General features: G+C 40.8%; 1 protein-coding gene across 45 annotated transcripts in view; it reads right to left on the reverse strand.

The window, feature by feature from the left end:
• Nucleotides 1–23,677, reverse strand: part of LOC139767191 (muscle calcium channel subunit alpha-1-like) — a 1,449,841-nt gene that overhangs the window by 884,467 nt on the left and 541,697 nt on the right. For 37 of the 45 annotated variants that reach the window (XR_011717010.1, XM_071696301.1, XM_071696297.1 and 34 more), the window contains one exon: nt 11,521–11,625. The exons of the other annotated variants lie outside the window; for them this stretch is intronic. Coding sequence is in view for 36 of the 37 variants with exons in the window: in XM_071696301.1 (XP_071552402.1) it covers nt 11,521–11,625 (105 nt within the window). In the remaining variant the exon portion in view is untranslated. The remainder of the gene's footprint in view (nt 1–11,520; nt 11,626–23,677) is intronic. 45 annotated transcript variants of the gene reach the window in all.

Consider the following 23,677-nt stretch of genomic DNA (forward strand, 5'->3'; position numbering starts at 1 on the left):
ATGGATGAAGAAATATAGAAAAATTTGCAGTACTGGAAGTTGAAAATGAAAGTTTTTAGAACAATATGTAAAGTGAGATGGTTTGAGTAAGTAATGAAAGAGTAAGAGAGATGTGTGGAAATAAAAAGAGTGTGGTTGAAAAAGCAGAACAATCATAACAAGGCAGGAATATAGACTCCATCACTAAATACATTAAGTTGGGTCATGCGAGACCATTATTGTTTGGGTGTGGCGTTGTGGTCGGGTCGGGCTTGTCTGATTCTCTCTAACCTTTGTAATCCAGGACCGGGTGGGTCAGTAACATGTTTCCCCGATCTGAAAGGGCAGACTCCATAGCTTATGGCAAATCAGTGATGTGGTCCCCCTTCTAAAGCGGTGTTAGGTTTATGTGCCATTGGTGGGCCATCAAAGAGCAGTATGGGGGTGGTCATGTTTGTCTGGATGTTGATGACAGGTACTTCCTAATGTGAATGGCTTCTAAAATCTGTAGTCTCCTTCAATCACCGCAACTAGCAATGATTTTGGTATTATTCACTATAACTTCCCTTGTTAGTCTCGTTTCATGCTTTTGTTCATGATGTTTGATTCCACCTTCTTGTAAGTGGAGCGAGAGGTAGCGGCTAGGGGTGCAGGTAATATGTCCGATGGAGTTTACGTGAGGCTTGAGGGATACACCCTGAAGATATTCAGACTTTCCCCAGTGCATTTACATGACAAAAAGTCATATACTAAATTGGCTCTATCATTTCACTTACTGCTATCTTGAGATTTATCATAACTATCTGAAAAGCTCTTAACAGATGACAGAAAGGCGGCAATAAGTACATCTGTTGTGTATGAACTGAAGACAAAATTAAGGAAATATGCTCAACAGACATGTTTGCATTTAGATGGTGAAAGAACATTGGCAGTAAATAAATTTGGCATTTATATCAGTAGGCATGGTGCATACAAGTTGGGTAATAACAGTACTTCAATTGGTTGACCTAAGCTGATATCCAGTACTTCAATTGGTTGACCTAAGCTGATGTATATCTATCTTCAATAAGTAAAGGCACCATTTTAGAGTTGTCAGTGACCTGCTGATTGTTACACATGCACAAACAAACATAAATCCAAACCAGAACAACAGTCATGGTAAAACAGCAAAACCTTGGCCTTCATTTTTCAGCAGTAACATCAAAATTCTTAAGCTGATTTAAGATGATCTAGGAGAGCTGTGTAAAATTTTGTAGTCACCACAAACTCTGTTGATGATAGCCAATGCACTTCTCTACTGTAATGATGACTGCTGATAAAGTACTGTATTACCCTCTAAATTCTGAAAGTGCCGTGCATACCTGAAAATCTGCAATGATTTCATATCACCTTCAGCTAAGCAGTTGAGTTTGGTGCAGTATAAGTTTTGTCACTGCCAGCAGCTATATAAAAAAAATTCCAACTTCTGCATTTCTTTCTCATTATAACATTATTACACATAATCAGGCAATAGAAATACAAACAAGGCTGTATCTTAATAAAAGAAGAGGAAGCATTCTGTAAAAATTCATGTATATAAGCATTCTTTCCAGGATGAATATATGCCTAAATAATAAGTAATGAATGCTAAGAAGTTTAAGCAAAGTTACCTGCTGTTACCTGATCTATGGACAGACACTGTCATGCTAAAACAATACTTACACTGCATTAGGACAACTCAGTCTTCGTATGTGATTGTTACAGGCAATCAAAGCTGCTACATGAAAAATCTACAATTAAAAGAGTATTATGAGAAAATTTTCCATGTGATTTAGCTTTTAAACCAACTTGGATACAGGCCTTGGAACACTGATATCCTTGGCTCAATGTCAAGCTCAGAAAAGAACTTATGAAGAATGCGAATAAATGTGTTAGTAATGCTTACAGTGCTGATAAAACAGGGATTATGCTATGTATAACTGATATGAAAAACTAGGTTAGTGTTAAAATAACATGATGCTCATAAGGTTACTTTTGTTTTTATAGGCAGTCTAATTCTTGATAGTGATAAATATGGGCTATAATGATGGAAGGAACACTGAAGTTTATAGCCTTCAAACTTCTCATGACAGCAGTGCTAGAAAGCAAGTATGTGGCCACATTGTAGACAAAGGTAATTTTCATCAAATGCTAAAGACTGCTGCAAAGATATACAGGGAGTGAGTGAATAAAAGCACTAGTGCAAATGACATCACAAGAATAATGACAAAATAGTTAATGATGATGGAAACTGCAGGATGAGATGTGACAATGAGCAGTTATGAAACAGGACACTACAAAGATAACTGCCAAATGAAAAGCTCTGAATGGATTATAATCAATTGTAAGGTTTACAGAGATAATTATGGTGGTGAAGTAAGGGAATGTGTTAAGGTGAAAATGAAATTATAATGATGAAAAGAATATCATCAATATCATAATATAAAAGAGGAAGATGGTGGTGAAACAATAACAGAAGCAATATCAAAGTTATGATAGTTGTGTATGTGAAGTGATAAATAGTTTCAAAGGTAAAATGATGACGGTGGTAATGACAGGCAGTAGCATTCTACTGCAGACTCATATCAATGTTTCACAGTCTTCAACTTAGGCTTGAACATGAAAGACTGACATGACTTGGACTTATGCAAAATGGATATGACGACTCAAGCCAAGTTTGTGATCTCCTGTTAGAATCAATCACCTTTTGGATTTTCAAGATTAAAATTGCAATATTTCAAAGCATCAGTGATGTATATAAGAAGTATCAACAAATCCTTTCAAGCTCTCTCTACTTATAAAATCAATATGTTCCATATCTGATAGATTTGTACATGATGAAGAAAAAATCTCTATGCGGCTGGTGTAAATAACTTTCTACAGGTTTATTTCTCTTTCTTACATATACAGTAATCATATATATAATTGTCATACTGGATATATATATATATATCTTTTCTTTTTCATACCATTTGCCATTTCCCGCATTAGCGAGGTAGTGCTAAGAACAGAGGACTGGGCCTTTGAGGAAATATCCTCATCTGGTCCCATTCTCTGTTCCTTCTTTTGGGAAAAAAAAAAAAAAAAAAAAAAAAACGAGAGGGGAGGATTTCCAGGCCCCCGCTCCCTTCCCTTTTAGTCGCCTTCTACGACATGCAGGGAATACGTGGGAAGTATTCTTTCTCCCCTATCCCCAGGGATAATATACTCATGTGAGAAACTGCAGAAGCTGGTGACTGAGTTTGGTAAAGTGTGTGGAAGAAGAAAGTTAAAAGTAAATGTGAATAAGAGCAAGGTTATTAGGTACAGTAGGGTTGAGGGTCAAGTCAATTGGGAGGTGAGTTTGAATGGAGAAAAACTGGAGGAAGTGAAGTGTTTTAGATATCTGGGAGTGGATCTGGCAGCGGATGGAACCATGGAAGCAGAAGTGGATCATAGGGTGGGGAAGGGGGCGAAGATTCTGGGAGCCTTGAAGAATGTGTGGAAGTCGAGAACAATATCTCGGAAAGCAAAAATGGGTATGTTTGAAGTAATAGTGGTTCCAACAATGTTGTATAGTTGCGAGGCGTGGGCTATGGATAGAGTTGTGCGCAGGAGGATGGATGTGCTGGAAATGAGATGTTTGAGGACAATGTGTGGTGTGAGGTGGTTTGATCGAGGAAGTAACGTAAGGGTAAGAGAGATGTGTGGAAATAAAAAGAGCGTGGTTGAGAGAGCAGAAGAGGGTGTTTTGAAATGGTTTGGGCACATGGAGAGAATGAGTGAGGAAAGATTGACCAAGAGGATATATGTGTCGGAGGTGGAGGAACGAGGAGAAGAGGGAGACCAAATTGGAGGTGGAAAGATGGAGTGAAAAAGATTTTGTGTGATCGGGGCCTGAACATGCAGGAGGGTGAAAGGAGGGCAAGGAATAGAGTGAATTGGAGCGATGTGGTATACCGGGGTTGACGTGCTGTCAGTGGATTGAATCAAGGCATGTGAAGCATCTGGGGTAAACCATGGAAAGTTGTGTAGGTATGTATATTTGCGTGTGTGGACGTATGTATATACATGTGTATGGGGGGGGTTGGGCCATTTCTTTCGTCTGTTTCCTTGCGCTACCTCGCAAACGCGGGAGACAGCGACAAAGTATAAAAAAAAAAAAATATATATATATATATTTTTTTTTATTTTTATTTTGCTTTATCGCTGTCTCCCGTGTTTGCGAGGTAGCACAAGGAAACAGACGAAAGAAATGGCCCAACCCACCCACATACACATGTATATACATACACGTCCACACACGCAAATATACATACCTATCCATCTCAATGTACACATATATATACACATACAGACATATACATATATACACATGTACATAATTCATACTGTCTGCCTTTATTTATTCCCATCGCCACCTCGCCACACATGGAATAACATCCCTCTCCCCCCTCATGTGTGCGAGGTAGCGCTAGGAAAAGACAACAAAGGCCCCATTCGTTCACACTCAGTCTCTAGCTGTCATGTAATAATGCACCAAAACCACAGCTCCCTTTCCACATCCAGGCCCCACACAGCTTACCATGGTTTACCCCAGACGCTTCACATGCCCTGGTTCAATCCATTGACAGCACGTCGACCCGAGTATACCATATCATTCCAATTCACTCTATTCCTTGCCCACCTTTCACCCTCCTGCATGTTCAGGCCCCGATCACTCAAAATCTTTTTCACTCCATCTTTCCACCTCCAATTTGGTCTCCTACTTCTCCTAGTTCCCTCCACCTCCGACACATATATCCTCTTGGTCAATCTTTCCTCACTCATTCTCTCCATGTGCCCAAACCATTTCAAAACACCCTCTTCTGCTCTCTCTCAACCACACTCTTTTTATTTCCACAGATCTCTCTTACCCTTACATTACTTACTCGATCAAACCACCTCACACCACATATTGTCCTCAAACATCTCATTTCAAGCACATCCACCCTCCTGCGCACAACTCTATCCATAGCCCACGCTTCACAACCATACAATAGTGTTGGAACCACTATTCCTTCAAACATACCCATTTTTGCTTTCCGAGATAACGTTCTTGACTTCCAAACATTCTTCAAGGCTCCCAGAATTTTCACCTCCTCCCCCACCCTATGATTCACTTCTGCTTCCATGGTTCCCTCCGCTGCCAGATCCACTCCCAGATATCTAAAACACTTTACTTCCTCCAGTTTTTCTCCATTCAAACTTACCTCCCGATTGACTTGACCCTCAACCCTACTGTACCTAATAACCTTGCTCTTATTCACATTTACTCTTAACTTTCTTCTTTCACACACTTTACCAAACTCAGTCACCAGCTTCTGCAGTTTCTAACATGAAGCAGCCACCAGTGCTGTATCATCAGCGAACAACAACTGACTCACTTCCCAAGCTCTCTCATCCACAAGACTGCATACTTGCCCCTCTTTCCAAAACTCTTGCATTCACCTCCCTCACAACCTCATCCATAAACAAATTAAACAACTATGGAGACATCACACACCCCTGCCGCAAACCTACATTCACTGAGAACCAATCACTTTCCTCTCTTCCTACACGTACACATGCCTTACATCCTCGATAAAAACTTTTCACTGCTTCTAACAACTTGCCTCCCACACCATATATTCTTAATACCTTCCACAGAGCATCTCTATCAACTCTACCATATGCCTTCTCCAGATCCATAAATGCTACATACAAATCCATTTGTTTTTCTAAGAATTTCTCACATACATTCTTCAAAGCAAACACCTGATCCACACATCCTCTACCACTTCTGAAACCACACTGCTCTTCCCCAATCTGATGCTCTGTACATGCCTTCACCCTCTCAATCAATACCCTCCCATATATTTTCCAAGGAACACTCAACAAACTTATACCTCTGTAATTTGAGCACTCACTCTTATCCCCTTTGCCTTGTACAATGGCACTATGCAAGCATTCCGCCAATCCTCAGGCACCTCACCATGAATCATACATACATTAAATAACCTTACCAACCAGTCAACAATACAGTCACCCCCTTTTCTAATAGATTCCACTGCAATACCATCCAATCCTGCTGCCTTGCCGGCTTTCATCTTCCATAAAGCTCCCACTACCTCTCCTCTGTTTACCAAATCATTTTTCCTAACCCTCTAACTTTGCACACCACCTCGACCAAAACACCCTATATCTGCCACTCTATCATCAAACACATTCAACAAACCTTCAAAATACTCACTCCATCTCCTTCTCTCATCACCACTACTTGTTTTCACCTCCCCATTAGCCCCCTTCACTAAAGTTCCCATTTGCTCCCTTGTCCTTCGCACTTTATTTACCTCCTTCCAAAACATCTTTTTACTCTCCCTAAAATTTAATGATACTCTCTCACCCCAACTCTCATTTGCCCTCTTTTTCAGCTCTTGCACCTTTCTCTTGACCTCCTGCCTCTTTCTTTTATATATATCCCACTCATTTGCATTTTTTCCCTGCAAAAATAGTCCAAATGGCTCTCTCTTCTCTTTTAATAATAATCTTACTTCTTCATCCCACCACTCACAACCCTTTCTAATCAACCCACCTCACACGCTTCTCATGCCACAAGCATCTTTTGCGCAAGCCATCACTGCTTCCCAAAATACATCCCATTCCTCCCCCACTCCCCTTACCTCCTTTGCTCTCATATATATATATATATATATATATATATATATATATATATATATATATATATATATATGGCATATGATAGAGTTGATAGAGATGCTCTGTGGAAGGTATTAAGAATATAAAGGTATTAAGAATATATAGTGTGGGAGGCAAGTTGTTAGATGCAGTGAAAAGTTTTTATCAAGGATGTAAGGCATGTGTACGTGTAGGAAGAGAGGAAAGTGATTGGTTCTCAGAGAATGTAGGTTTGCGGCAGGGATGTGTGATGTCTCCATGGTTGTTTAATTTGTTTATGGACGGGGTTGTTAGGGAGGTGAATGCAAGAGTTTTGGAAAGAGGGGCAAGTATGAAGTCTGTTGTGGATGAGAGAGCTTGGGAAGTGAGTCAGTTGTTGTTCGCTGATGATACAGCGCTGGTGGCTGATTCATGTGAAAAACTGCAGAAGCTGGTGACTGAGTTTGGTAAAGTGTGTGAAAGAAGAATGTTAAGAGTGAATGTGAATAAGAGCAAGGTTATTAGGTACAGTAGGGTTGAGGATCAAGTCAACTGGGAGGTAAGTTTGAATGGAGAAAAACTGGAGGAAGTAAAGTGTTTTAGATATCTGGGAGTGGATCTGGCAGTGGATGGAACCATGGAAGCGGAAGTGAATCATAGGGTGGGGGAGGGGGCGAAAATCCTGTGAGCCTTGAAGAATGTGTGGAAGTCGAGAACATTATCTCGGAAAGCAAAAATGGGTATGTTTGAAGGAATAGTGGTTCCAACAATGTTGTATGGTTGCGAGGCGTGGGCTATGGATAGAGTTGTGCGTAGGAGGGTGGATGTGCTGGAAATGAGATGTTTGAGGACAATGTGTGGTGTGAGGTGGTTTGATCGAGTAAGTAATGTAAGGGTAAGAGAGATGTGTGGAAATAAAAAGAGTGTGGTTGAGAGAGCAGACAAGGGTGTTTTGAAATGGTTTGGGCACATGGAGAGAATGAGTGAGGAAAGATTGACCAAGAGGATATATGTGTCGGAGGTGGAGGGAATGAGGAGAAGTGGGAGACCAAGTTGGAGGTGGAAAGATGGAGTGAAAAAGATTTTGTGTGATCGGGGCCTGAACATGCAGGAGGGTGAAAGGAGGGCAAGGAATAGAGTGAATTGGATCGATGTGGTATACCGGGGTTGACGTGCTGTCAGTGGATTGAATCAGGGCATGTGAAGCGTCTGGGGTAAACCATGGAAAGTTGTGTGGGGCCTGGATGTGGAAAGGGAGCTGTGGTTTCGGGCATTATTGCATGACAGCTAGAGACTGAGTGTAACGAATGGGGCCTTTGTTGTCTTTTCCTAGTGCTACCTCGCACACATGAGGGGGGAGGGGGATGGTATTCCATGTGTGGCGAGGTGGCGATGGGAATGAATAAAGGCAGACAGTGTGAATTGTGTGCATGGGTATATATATGTATGTGTCTGTGTGTGTACATATATGTGTACATTTTGATGTATAGGTATGTATATTTGCGTGTGTGGATGTGTATGTATATACATTGTGTAGGGGGGTGGGTTGGGCCATTTCTTTCGTCTGTTTCCTTGCGCTACATCGCAAACGCGGGAGACAGCGACAAAGCAAAATAAATAAATATAATTCTTTTTTTTTATTTTGCTTTGTCGCTGTCTCCCGTGTTTGCGAGGTAGCGCAAGGAAACAGACGAAAGAAATGGCCCAACCCACCCCCATACACATGTATATACATACGTCCACACACGCAAATATACATACCTACACAGCTTTCCATGGTTTACCCCAGACGCTTCACATGCCCTGATTCAATCCACTGACAGCACGTCAACCCCGGTATACCACATCCCTCCAATTCACTCTATTCCTTGCCCTCCTTTCACCCTCCTGCATGTTCAGGCCCCGATCACATAAAATCTTTTTCACTCCATCTTTCCACCTCCAATTTGGTCTCCCTCTTCTCCTCGTTCCCTCCACCTCCGACACATATATCCTCTTGGTCAATCTTTCCTCACTCATTCTCTCCATGTGCCCAAACCATTTCAAAACACCCTCTTCTGCTCTCTCAACCACGCTCTTTTTATTTCCACACATCTCTCTTACCCTTACGTTACTTACTCAATCAAACCACCTCACACCACACATTGTCCTCAAACATCTCATTTCAAGCACATCCATCCTCCTACGCACCACTCTATCCATAGCCCACGTCTCGCAACCATACAACATTGTTGGAACCACTATTCCTTCAAACATACCCATTTTTGCTTTCCAAGATAATGTTCTCGACTTCCAAACATTCTTCAAGGCTCACAGGATTTTCGCCCCCTCCCCCACCCTATGATCCACTTCCGCTTCCATGGTTCCATCCGCTGCCAGATCCACTCCCAGATATCTAAAACACTTTACTTCCTCCAGTTTTTCTCCATTCAAACTTACCTCCCAATTGACTTGACCCTCAACCCTACTGTACCTAATAACCTTGCTCTTATTCACATTTACTCTTAACTTTCTTCTTTCACACACTTTACCAAACTCAGTCACCAGCTTCTGCAGTTTCCCACATGAATCAGCCACCAGCGCTGTATCATCAGCGAACAACAACTGACTCACTTCCCAAGCTCTCTCATCCCCAACAGACTTCATACTTGCCCCTCTTTCCAAAACTCTTGCATTCACCTCCCTAACAACCCCATCCATAAACAAATTAAACAACCATGGAGACATCACACACCACTGCCGCAAACCTACATTCACTGAGAACCAATCACTTTCCTCTCTTCCTACACGTACACATGCCTTACATCCTCGATAAAAACTTTTCGCTGCTTGTAACAACTTGCCTCCCACACCATATATTCTTAATACCTTCCACAGAGCATCTCTATCAACTCTATCATATGTCTTCTCCAGACCCATAAGTGCTACATACAAATCCATTTGCTTTTCTAAGTATTTCTCACATACATTCTTCAAAGCAAACACCTGATCCACACATCCTCTACCACTTCTGAAACCACACTGCTCTTCCCCAATCTGATGCTCTGTACATGCCTTCACCCTCTCAATCATTACCCCCCATATAATTTATAATATTTACCATATAATATATATTTATATGTACATATATATATATATATATATATATATATATATATATATATATATATATATATATAATCACTAGATTCCCAATTCAATGGGGTACATTAGGTACAAAAAAATCCCTGAAGATCAGTGATATACATATTAATGTAACCAAAAATAATTCATGGGAAAGTGTACTGTTTGGCATTAAAAGCCTTGGATGAGCGAACCTTAATGGAGGACAAAAATCTACTATACAAAAGCTGGAGCAATATGATGTATCTCGACTTATGGAGTTATGAAAACTAGTACACCATGCAAGTCTTGTGGCTGACAATCAGGTAAAAACTTGAATGTTTTTAATGCAACAATGAATTCACACTAGCTTCTGATGTATCAGATACAGATGTAAGGACTATAATGAATATTTAGATCTTAAAAGATTAAAGAACTGTCATTGCCTATAATCTTACTGAGGTTTTTACCTCTTTTAAGATACGATGTTCCTTGATATATACCATATGTATTAATGCACAACATGATCTTACGAGTATAAAAATTAAAAGAATGCCCACAAACAAGCTACAATAATGGTCAGTCGTAATACTTTTTGAGTACTTCACTAGGTTTACTTAACACATGCTTAGTTGCTGCTGAACAGTGACATTATATACATATACCATGTTTCAGCACTTGTAAGAAAAGGCTTGAATTTGGACTCAAACATGGATTCACAAGTGCCTGGACTGTTTCAAACAGGAAGCCTTGGACTTAAACATAGATATGCTGGACTCTACGTCCAAGTATTGATAAGTCATATGGGACGATTGACTGTAAATGGTGGAAAATGAACAATCATGATACTATGGTAATGATGATTGAATTGACCTAAAGGTAATTTTTAAAATTCTCATAAAAGTAATGGTAACCATAGAGCTAAGGGTAAAACTATTGCTGATCAAGATACTACAGTATTAAGCATAATGATAGGGTGGGAAATAATGATGTGCAGCAGTGATGGTGAAAAATTCTAAAGTTCTGCATAATAACACTGCAAAAAGAGGATAAACTTTACAGGGACTCATAAAAACAAGGAAACTGTCTCTTGTTTCAATTATCAAACAACGCACAGAAAGCAAACAAAAATCCAACCCACACATGAAAAATCTTTAACAGTGGAAATTGATTTCACTTAAATGAGAATAGACAGAGTTGCGATTACAAACAAAAACAATCCTGACAAAAACAAAATTGTGTCACAAACAAAACACTGTCCACATGTATGATAAACTACAAATGTAACCGTGAAAATGGCTGTTGATAACAGCTAGGAGAAATAAGAATTAGTTTACAAAATGGGATGGGTTGACCATACTGCTCTCATCAGAGAGAAGGGATTGCATATGCCAGTGACATTATCATGTAATCAGGGTTTCAAACATGGAGAAATCATTTAGAAAAAGTTAATCAGATAAATAGTAAAAAATAATACTGCAAGTAAAAAAGAAATAGAAAAATGCTGTAGAAAAAGTGCAGAATTAGCAAATCAATAATCAATAAAGTAAATAAAACTTTGATGAGGAACACGAGGACGCCACACCATGCGAACGTGCTAGCGACTGAGCCTTAAAGGTGGAAAGTATAAACAAGCCCGCGCTCTTCGCCAGCTGACAATCATCCTCAGATTAAGGGTGATGGAAAGTTGTGGCCAGAGCGCGAGCCTGGGCGTTCACCTGTTCAGTTCTCTGGCCTCATACATACAGTTACGCATAGAGAAGAGGGGCAAGAAGAGCAGAAGGGAGGTTGGGGAGGCCACCGACATGGCTCCACGGTTGCTCGTTCCCGGCAGTACTAAACGGCGCCCGTCTGAAGATAGGGGGCGAACGCGGTTAACATCTTCCAGCTTTCTCTGGTGTGGGATCATAATTTGAATCCCATTCTCTAAGGTGTTACTGATTTCTTAATGCGTTCTCTGTTACAAGGGAAGTGCTTTGGGTGTAAGCAAATATTGACAATTCATGTGTATCTTGGACTATGAAAGGGATTCTACAAATTACTTTACATGAGAAGGGATGCAATCCACCATCACAAGATCTTTACTAAATTATAATTACAAAGGGCGGGAGAGAAAATATTTTCCATACAGTCTGAATGTTAATAACTGGAAAGTGAATCATAAGACCTTGTCGAGGGTGAATACGTTATCTAGCACCGTGCACAACCCTTCCCTAGGTTAAGGAGCCCCGGATTAAATGTTTCTTGGTATGATTGTTTCACCTCGAGCTTGGTGTATCTACAGCCAAACCTCTGTATTCAGTTCTGTATAATATTACTAACTCTCTTTCTGCTAAGGACATAACTTGCTAAGTAACACTATGATGTTGAAAATACACTAATAACAGAAAATAATACATATAGGTAGAAAAGGCAATTACATAAATATATATTTTACATATATCTTACATTTATTTAGTATTTCCTGTTTAATGAGGCAGTACCAGAATGGATAAAGACTAGCTTCAGTTGCTCATTCCCCTCCCAAGCTGTCATGTATGATGCTCTAAAACTAGAGCCCCTTATTCACAACAAAGCCCAACAGACCTTTCTGATCACTTCATATGCCCTAGTTCAGCCTAAAGCCTTATGTATACTACACCATTTCAATTTACTCATTTCTGTGCATGCTTTATGCCTTCCTGCATGTTCAAGCTCCCATCTCTTAAAACATCTTTCCCTCTATCCTTACATCCTCAGTTTAGTTAACCCTCCACTTTGTTCCCTCCACTTCTGACATATCCCTTTATTCATCCTCTTCTCTCATTCTCTCATCTCCAAACTATTTCAGCACATCTTCTTTACCTCTATCTACCATAATCTTAATCCCACATTTCTCTCTTACCCTATAATCTTTAGTTGGTCAACCCTCCTCACAACATACTGTCCTCAAGCAGTTCATCTCCAACATTTAGCTTCTGAGGTTCCATTCCTGCAATATCCACTTCAAGGTATCTGATACACTCCACTTCCTTCAGATTCTCTTCATTTAGAGTCAGCCTGTCTCTTGCCTTCCCAACCCAACCCATAACCACTCCACCCAAATCATAACTTTACTTTTTACATTAACTATCTTCCTCCTCCTTTCACACTCTCTCCAAAACTCAGACACCAGCTTCTGCAGTTTCTCTCTCAATCTGTCATCAGAGTCATGTCATCAGCAAACAACAATTGACTCATCTTCCAGGTCTCCAGCCCCCTAAAAGACATCAAACCCACTCCTCTTTTCAAGACACTTGTATTTACCTCCCTCAATACCCCATCCATAAAATGATTAAGCAGCCAGTGACAACACACCCCTTTCTTGCATACCAACCTTCACCCTAAACCCCTCACCCACCTCACTTCCTACTTGCACACATGCTCAATCTCTTGACAAAACCTCCACCCTGCTCATGGTACATTTCCTCCCACACCATATATTTGTTACACTTTTTATAAAGCATATACCATCCACAAAGCATCTCATTCAAGTGTTATATGCCTCCTACAGACTTATACATTCCAAACATAAATTCTCCTGTTTCCTAAAATATATCTTACATACATTCTTCAAAGAAAAACCCTGATCTACATATCCTCTAACACTCTTAAAACAACATTGTTCTTCTCCTTCTAATGCTCTGTATATGCTATCACCTGTTCAATCAGAACTCTCCCATAGAACTCACCAGGTACAATTAGAAAACTTGAACCTCTGCATTCAAAGTCTCTTGTTTCATTTGCCTTTACATATTGGCAATATACAAGCATTCTGCCAATCCTCAGGCACTTCACCTTCAATCATAGATACTATGAATATCCAAACGAACCAATCAACAACACTGTTATCCCCTTTCTTATGAAATTCAGCTGCACTTAATCTTACGCAAGGCATTCACTGCCTCTTCTCTTTTCACTACATCACTTGCCACAACCCTCTCACTTTGCATACTTCCACACCTGAAACACCTCACATTGGCCATCTTTTTCTCCAATGTCTAATGCATTCACAATAATGCCTCCATCACCAATTCACCTTTTCTTTGTCTGTTACCACTTTGCAATCTTCTCTTCATCTGATTTCTTCTTCTTACAATATTCCCCTCTTCCAAAATAACTCCTTAAAGTTTGCTAACACTCTCACAACCTAACTCCCATTTGCCCTTTTTTCACTTCCTGCACCTTCCCTTTGACTTTCTATTGCTTCCGCTTATACGTCTAATCGCTCACACTTCTTCCCTATAGGTAATGTGCATACAACTTTCATTTCTATTTCACTAACAACTTATCTTCCTCCTCCTACTAATCACAACCTTTTTTCACATAAGCACATACCTTCTATATCATACACACTTTTCATATGTTTGCACACCTTCCCTAAATATTTCACATTCCTCAACCATGGTTGTTAAATTTGTTTATGTATGGGGTGGTCAGGGACGTAAACAGCTCTATTGGCTGATTTGAAAGAGAAGCTGCAGAAGGTGGTGACTGAGTTTGGAAAAGTGTGTGAAAAGAGAAAGTTGAGAGTAAATGTGAATAAGTGTAAGGTGTATTAGGTTCAGGAGGGTTGAGGGACAAGTTAATAGGGATGTCAAGGTGTATTAGGTTCAGGAGGGTTGAGGGACAAGTTAATAGGGATGTAAGTTTGAATGGAGAAAAGTTGGAGGATGTGAAATGTTTTAGAAATCTGGGAGTGGACTTAGCAGTAAATGGAACCATGGAAGCTGAAGCAAGTCACAGGATGGGGGAGGGAACGAAGGTTCTGGGAGCAATGAAGAATGTGTTTAAGGAGAGAACGTTATCTCGGAGAGCAAAAATGGGTATGTTTGAGGGAATAGTAGTTCCAACAATGTTATATGGATGCTATTTCATGTGTGGTGGGGTGGTGATGGGAATGGATGAAGGAAGACAGTATGAATATGTACATCTGTATATATGTATATGTATGTATATGTTGAAATGTATACATGCTATATGTTGAAATATATATGTATGCATATACATGTGTGGGTTGGGCATACATTCTTCACAGCAAACACCTGACCCACACATCCTCTACCAATTCTGAAACCACACTACTCTTCCCGAATCTGATGCTCTTTACCCTCTCAATCAATACCCTCACATATAATTTCCCAGGAATACTCAACAAACTTATGCCTCTAATTTAAACACTCACCTTTATCTCATTTGCCTTTGTACAATGGCGCTACACCTGCACTCTGCCAATCCTCAGGCACTTCACCATGATCCATACATACACTGAACATCCTTATCAACCAATCAACAACACAGTCAACCCCTTTTTAATATATTTTACTGCAATACCATCCCAATATATATATATATGGGTTAGGATGGTATACAAAGAGAGAGTCAGAGTCATACTGAGTGGTTTGGTGAAGAGGGAAGAGGTGGTGCAAGCCTTACATAAGATGAAATGTGGCATGGCAGCTGAAATGGATGGAATTACTATTGCATTTTTTACAAAAAGGAGGTGACAGTGTTAGAATTCTCAATGTGTGTATGGACCTTGGCAAGGGGCCTGAATATCATCAGAATGCATTTGTAGTGATATAAGGATGCAGGTGAATTTTCAAACTACAGAGGTATAAGTCTTTTTTGTGTACCTGGCGAGTAGTATGGGAGAAAAGAGATTGAGGGTATCAGATTGTGGAGGAACAGTGTGCTTTCAGAGGTGGTAAAGAATGTGTGGTTCAGTTGTGTGCTTTGAAAAATCTGTATGAGAAATACTTATAGAGACAGATGGATTTGTTTATAGCATTTATGTATCTGCAGAAAGCATATGATAGGGTTGATAGAGAAGCCTTGTTGAGGGTTTTAGGAATATACTGTTTGGGAGAAAAGATGCCAGACACAGTGACAAGTTTATATCAAAGGTGTAAGACATGAGGAAGAAGAGGAAGAGAGGAGAGTGAACGGTTCCAAGTGAAGGTTCGTCTGAGACAGGGATGTGATGTCACCATGGCTGTCTAATTTCTTTATGCATGGGATGGTGAGGGAGACAAATGCAAGAATCTTGGAAAAAGAGGGTCCAGTATGCAGTCTGTAGGGAATGAGAGGGCCTGGTGTCATATTCAAGTGAGAAACTGCATTAGTTGGTGCCTGAGTTTGGAAAAATGTGTGAAACAAAGAAGTTGAGAGTAAATTTGAGTAAAAGCAAAGTTTTCAGGTTTAGCAGGGTTGAGGGACAGTCTAGTTGGGGTATGAGTCTGAGTGGAGAAAAAGTGGAAGTAGCATAGTGTTTAGATACCTGGGAGTGGACATGGCAGTGAATGGAAGCATAGAAGCAGAAGTGAGCCACACGGTAGGTGAAGGGGTGAAAGTTCTTCAGGCACTTAATGTATGGAAAGAGAGAATGTAACCTGAGAGAGCAAAAGTGGGTATATTTGAAGATATAATAGTCCCAACATTATTATAACAAAGTGAGGCATAGGCTATAGATAACACTGTGTGGAGAAGGTTGGGTGTATTGGAAGTGAATTATCTAAGGACAATATGTAGCTTGCAGGAGTTTGATCAAGTAAGTAAGAGTGCGGTTGAGAGAACTGAAGAGGTTGTGCTGAAATGTAGACATGGAAATAATGAGTGAGAAAAAGTTGAAAAAGATATATGTGTCAGAAGTGCAGGGAACAAGGAAAACGGGGAGACCAAATTGGAGATCGATGGATGTAATGATGATGATAGGCGATTCTGAGTGACTGAGGCCTGAACATGCAGAAGGGAGAAACACATGCACGGGATAGAGTGAACTGGAATGCTGTTGTATAAAGGGGTCGACATGCCCTCAATCAGATGAACCAGGGAATGTGAAACATATTGGTTAAACCATGGAAAAGTCTTTGGTGACTGATTGTGAATAGGGAGCTGTGGTTTTAGTGCATAACACATGACAGATAGAGAATGGATGTGAGTAGATGTGGCCTTCCTTCATCTGTTCCTAGTGCTACCTAGCTAACAAAGGAAATGATGATCAAGTATGAATAAACACATAAATATAAATTGGAGGAGGAAGGATGGAGTGAACGGGGCCTGAACATGCAGGAGGGTGAGAGATGCGCAAGGAATAGAGTGAAGTGGAATGATGTGCTATACCGGAGTTGACGTGCAGTCATTGTACTGAACCAGGGCATTTTAAATGTCTGGGATAAACCAAGGACAGGTCTATGGGGACTAGATGTGCATAGGGAGCTGCGGTTGCACTGCATTACACATACGAGCTACAGATTGAGTGTGAATGAATGTGGCCTTTTTGTACCTGTGTATATATGTATATGTCTGTGAATGTCTATGCATATGTGTATATGCTGATATGCATATTTTTTTTTTTTTTGCTTTGTCGCTGTCTCCCGCGTTTGCGAGGTAGCGCAAGGAAGCAGACGAAAGAAATGGCTCAACCCAACCCCATACACATGTATATACATACACGTCCACACACGCAAATATACATACCTACACAGCTTTCCATGGTTTACCCCAGACGCTTCACATGCCCTGATTCAATCCACTGACAGCACGTCAACCCCGGTATACCACATCGATCCAATTCACTCTATTCCTTGCCCTCCTTTCACCCTCCTGCATGTTCAGGCCCCGATCACACAAAATCTTTTTCACTCCATCTTTCCACCTCCAATTTGGTCTCCCTCTTCTCCTCGTTCCCTCCACCTCCGACACATATATCCTCTTGGTCAATCTTTCCTCACTCATTCTCTCCATGTGCCCAAACCATTTCAAAACACCCTCTTCTGCTCTCTCAACCACGCTCTTTTTATTTCCACACATTTCTCTTACCCTTACGTTACTTACTCGATCAAACCACCTCACACCACACATTGTCCTCAAACATCTCATTTCCAGGACATCCACCCTCCTGCACACAACTCTATCCATAGCCCACGCCTCGCAACCATACAACATTGTTGGAACCACTATTCCTTCAAACATACCCATTTTTGCTTTCCGAGATAATGTTCTCGACTTCCACATATTCTTCAAGGCTCCCAGGATTTTCGCCCCCTCCCCCACCCTATGATCCACTTCCACTTCCATGGTTCCATCTGCTGCCAGATCCACTCCCAGATATCTAAAACACTTTACTTCCTCCAGTTTTTCTCCATTCAAACTTACCTCCCAATTGACTTGACTCTCAACCCTACTGTACCTAATAACCTTGCTCTTATTCACATTTACTCTTAACTTTCTTCTTCCACACACTTTACCAAACTCAGTCACCAGCTTCTGCAGTTTCTCACATGAATCAGCCACCAGCGCTGTATCATCAGCGAACAACAACTGACTCACTTCCCAAGCTCTCTCATCCACAACAGACTTCATACTTGCCCCTCTTTCCAAAACTCTTGCATTCACCTCCCTAACAACCCCATCCATAAGCAAATTAAACAACCATGGAGACATCACACACCCCTGCCGCAAACCTACATTCACTGAGAACCAATCACTTTCCTCTCTTCCTACACGTACACATGCCTTACATCCTCGATAAAAACTTTTCACTGCTTCTAACAACTTGCCTCCCACACCATATATTCTTAATACCTTCCATATATATGTATATGTATGTGCATGGGCATTTATACATACATATGTGCATGTGAGAAGATGGGCTGTTCATGTATTTTTATACTTGATCACCGTTTCCTGCATCAGCGAAGCATTTTAGATACCTGGGAATAAACACAGCAGTAAGTGGAACAATGGAAGCAGAAGCGAGTCATAGAGTGAGTGAGGGGGTGAATGTTCTGGATGGATTGAGAAATATGTGGAACGACAGGCTGTTATCTTAGAGGGTGAAATGAAAGTATAGTAGGCTTAAAGATGTTAAATGGATGCGAGTTATAGGTTATAGATGATGGGCAGGGGGGGTTGAATATGTTGGAAATGAAATGTATGAGGTCAATATGTGGTATGAAGTGGTTTGATCAAAATACTAATAAAAATTTTTGGTAGTCAAAAGTCATAGGGTAAGAGAGAGGGCAAAAGTTCTGAGAGCAGTTATGAATGTGTGGAAAGAGAGATTGTAATCTAGGAGGGTGAAAATGGGTTTGTTTGAAGGTATAGTAGTCCCAACATTATCATATGGATGTGAGGCATGGGCTTCAGATGAGGATGTGCAGGGTGAATATGTTGGAAATGAAATGTGTATCTTTATACTTGATCACTGTTTCTTGCATCAGTGAAGCATTTTAGATACCTGGAAATAAACACAGCAGTAAGTGAAACAATGGAAGCAGAAATGAGTCATAGCATGAGTGACGGGGTGAATATTCTGGATGCATTGAGAAATATGTGGAACGACAGGCTGTTATCTTAGAGGGTGAAATGAAAGTATAGTAGTCTTAAAGATGTTATATGGATGCGAGTTATAGGTTATAGATGATGGGCAGGGGGGGTTGAATATGTTGGAAATGAAATGTATGAGGTCAATATGTGGTATGAAGTGGTTTGATCAAAATACTTATACAAATTTTTGGTAGTCAAGAGTCATAGGGTAAGAGAGGGCAAAAGTTCTGAGAGCAGTTATGAATGTGTGGAAAGAGAGATTGTAATCTAGGAGGGTGAAAATGGGTTTGTTTGAAGGTATAGTAGTCCCAACATTATCAAATGGGTGTGAGGCATGGGCTTCAGATGAGGATGTGCAGAGGAGGAAGGATAAGTTGAAAGGAAATATTTGAGGTCAATATGTTGTGTGTGGTGGTTTGATCACTTAAGAAATAAAAGGGTAAGAGAGAGGTGTAGTACCAAGAAGTGTGTTGTTAACAGAGAGCTGAAAAGGGTGTGCAGAAATGGTATGGACTTTTGGGAAAATGAGTGAATAGTGGCTGACAAAGAGAATATATGGGTCACTGAGGGGGAGGACTCTAAACTGGAGATGAAAGGATGGAGTGGAAAAGATTTTTAAGCAGTTGGGGCCTGAAAATGCAAGAGAATGAAAGGCATGCATGGAATGGAGTGAACTGGAGTGATGAGATACACAGGTGACATGCCATAAACGGATTAGACCAGGGCATATGAAGCCGTTTGGGGTAAATTCATGGAGAGGTCTGTAGGGCTGAGTTGTCAATACGAAGCTGTGGTTTTTATGCATTACACATGACAGCCAGCAAATGATGCCACATCATCAACCACTTTGTCGAGGAGGCATGTGGACAACAACGACTGAAACATGGTATGACCCTAATAGCTGATGATATGAAAAGAAATACCTGAATTATCCCATTAAGCAAGGATAAACAGCATTTAAAAGTTTTAGAAGCTGTCCATATAAGCAACAGAGCTCCATGAATCAACATACAATCAAACATGGTGGCCACAATTCTCCTACTAGATGGTCTATTGATTCAACTGCAAGTAAACTCCCCCACCCCCACAAAAATATTACCTGTAACACAAAATCCTATTCATACCAGCCCAGGGATATCTGAGAGGATTAGACTAATGAATAAGGTCAAAGCACTGGACCAAAGGTCAGGGTAACATCTGGCTATCTTCCACCATGCCTTTCCCACTTGCTCTTCCTACCCCCACCAACAATACACCCCACATCTGACTCATCTTATATACTATCTCACAGGACTAGCCTCTAGTTCAAGCAACTTGCTTTCACTTTCAGGTATTTCATGCATGGGTGAAATGTTGTGTAAATTGATCAATAAATTATGAAGAGTTATGGAAAACTTGTCTTCCTCATCCCCCTGAAATAATTACACCTTGGACACATAAAAAAAAATTTGCCCAGAAAACTGAACAATTGCGAGAGTACAATGGATTTTAATAAGATATTGTTATATATATAGACTCGTAGGAATATATTTTTTCTATTATACTTTGTCACTGTCTCCCGTGTTAGCGAGGTAGCGCAAGGAAACAGACGAAAGAATGGCCCCACACACAGACATATACATATATACACATGTACATAATTCATAGTCTGCCCTTATTTATTCCCGTCGCCAACCCGGCACACATGAAATGACAACCCCCTCCCCCGCATGTGTGCGAGGTAGCGCTGGGAAAAGACAACAAAGGTCACATTCGTTCACACTCAGTCTCTAGCTGTCATGTATAATGCACCAAAACCACAGCTCCCTTTCCACATCCAGGCCCTACAGAACATTCCATGGTTTACCCCAGACACTTTACATGCCCTGGTTCAACCCATTGACAGCACATTGACCCCGGTATACCACACTGTTCCAATTCACTCTATTCCTTGCATGCCTTTCACCCTCCTGCATGTTCAGGCCCCGATCACTCAAAATCTTTTTCACTCCATCTTTCCACCTCCAATTTGGTCTCCCACTTCTCCTCGTTCCCTCCACCTCTGACACATACATCCTCTTGATCAATCTTTCCTCACTCATTCTCTCCATGTGACCAAACCATTTCAAAACACCCTCTTCTGCTCTCTCAACCACACTTTTTTTATTACCACACATGTATCTCACCCTTTCATTACTTATTCGATGAAACCACCTCACACCAAATATTGTCTTCAAACATCTCATTTCCAGCACATCCACTCTCCTCCACAAAACTTTATCTATAGCCCATGCCTCTCAACCATATAACATTGCTGGAACTACTATTCCTTCAAACATACCCATTTTTGCTTTCCAAGATAACGTTCTCGACTTCCATACATTTTTCAATGCTCCAAGAACTTTCGCCCCCTCCCGTACCCTATGATTCACTTCCACTTCCATGGTTCCAACTGCTCCTAAATCCACTCCAAAATATCTAAAACACTTCACTTCCTCCAGTTTCTCTCCATTCAAACTTACCTCCCAATTGACTTGTTCCTAAACCCAACTGTACCTAATAACCTTGCTCCTATTCACATTTACTCTCAGCTTTCTTCTTTCATGCACTTTACCAAACTCAGTGGACCAGCTTCTGCAGTTTCTCATCCGAATCAGCCATCAGCGCTATATCATCAGAAAACAACAACTGACACACTTCCCAAGCTCTCTCATCCACAACAAACTGCATACTTGCCCCTCTTTCCAAAACTCTTGCATTCACCTCCCTAACAACCCCATCCATAAACAAATTAAACAACCATGGAGACATCACACACCCCTGCTGCAAACCAACATTCTCCGAGAGCCAATCACTTTCCTCTCTTCCTACTCGTACACATGCCTTACATCCTCGATAAAAACTTTTCACTGCTTCTAACAACTTGCCTCCCACACCATATATTCTTAATACCTTCCACAGAGCATTTCTGTCAACTATATCATATGCCTTCTCCAGATCCATAAATGCTACATACAAATCCATTTGCTTTTTGAAGTATTTCTCATACATTTTTCAAAGGAAACACCTGATCCACACATCCTCTACCACTTCTGAAACCACACTGCTCTTCCTCATTCTGATGCTCTGTACATGCCTTCACCCTTTCAATCAATACCCTCCCATATAATTTACCAGGAATACTCAACAAACTTATACCTATGTAATTTGAGCACTCACTTTTATCCCCTTCGCCTTTGTACAATGGCATAATGCAAGCATTCCGCCAATCCTCAGGCACCTCACCATGAGTCATACATACACTAAATAACCTTACCAACTAGTCAACAATACAGTTACCTCCTTTTTTAATAAATTCCACTGCAATACCATCCAAATCCGCTGCCTTGCCGGCTTTCATCTTCCACAAAGCTTTTACTACCTCTTCTCTGTTTACCAAATATTCTCCCTCACTCTCTCACTTTGCAAACCACCTCAACCAAAACACCCTATATCTGCCACTCTATCATCAAACACATTCAACAACCCTTCAAAATACTCACTCCACCTCCTTCTCACATCACCATTACTGGTTATCACCTCCCCATTAGCCCCCTTCACTGATGTTCCCATTTGTTCCCTCATCATATGCACTTTATTTACCTCCTTCCAAAACATCTTTTTATTCTCCCTAAAATTTAATGATACTCTCTCATCCTAACTCTCATTTGCCCTCTTTTTCACCTCTTACACCCATCTCTTGACCTCCTGCCTGTTTCTTCTATACATCTCCCAGTCATTTGCATTATCTCCCTGCAAAAATCATCCAAATGCCTCTCTCTTCTCTTTCACTAATAATATTACTTCTTCATCCCACCACTCACTACCCTTTCTAATCTGCCCTACTCCCACGCTTCTCATGCCACAAGCATCTTTTGTGCAAACCATTACTGCTTCCCTAAATACATCCCATTCCTCCCCCACTCCCCTTACCTCCTTTGTTCTCAAATTTTTCCATTCTGTACTCAGTCTCTCCTGGGACTTCCTCATACAAGTCTCCTTCCCAAGCACACTTACTCTCACCACTCTCTTCACCCTAACATTCTCTCTTCTGAAAACCTCTACAAATCTTCACCTTCGCCTCCACAAGATAATGATCAGACATCCCTCCAGTTGTACCTCTCAGCACATTTACATCCAAATGTCTCTCTTTCACGCACCTATCAACAACGCAATCCAATAATGCTCTCTGGCCATCTCTCCTACTTACATACGTATACTTGTGTATCTCTCTCTTTTCAAACCAAGTATATTCCCAATCACCAGTCCATTTACAGCACATAAATCTACAAGCTCTTCACCATTTCCATTTACAACACTGAACACCCCATGTACACGAATTATTCCCTCAACTGCCACATTTCTCATCTCTGCATTCAAATCACCCATCACTATAACCCGGTCTCGTGCATAAAAACTACTAACACACTCACTCAGCTGCTCCCAAAACACTTGCCTCTCATGATCTTTCTTCTCATGCCCAGGTGCATATGCACCAATAATCACCCATCTCTATCCATCCACCACTCCTGTTTCA

The sequence above is a fragment of the Panulirus ornatus genome, chromosome 59 (genome assembly GCF_036320965.1).
Source record: "Panulirus ornatus isolate Po-2019 chromosome 59, ASM3632096v1, whole genome shotgun sequence".
Taxonomy (NCBI): Eukaryota; Metazoa; Arthropoda; class Malacostraca; order Decapoda; family Palinuridae; genus Panulirus; species Panulirus ornatus.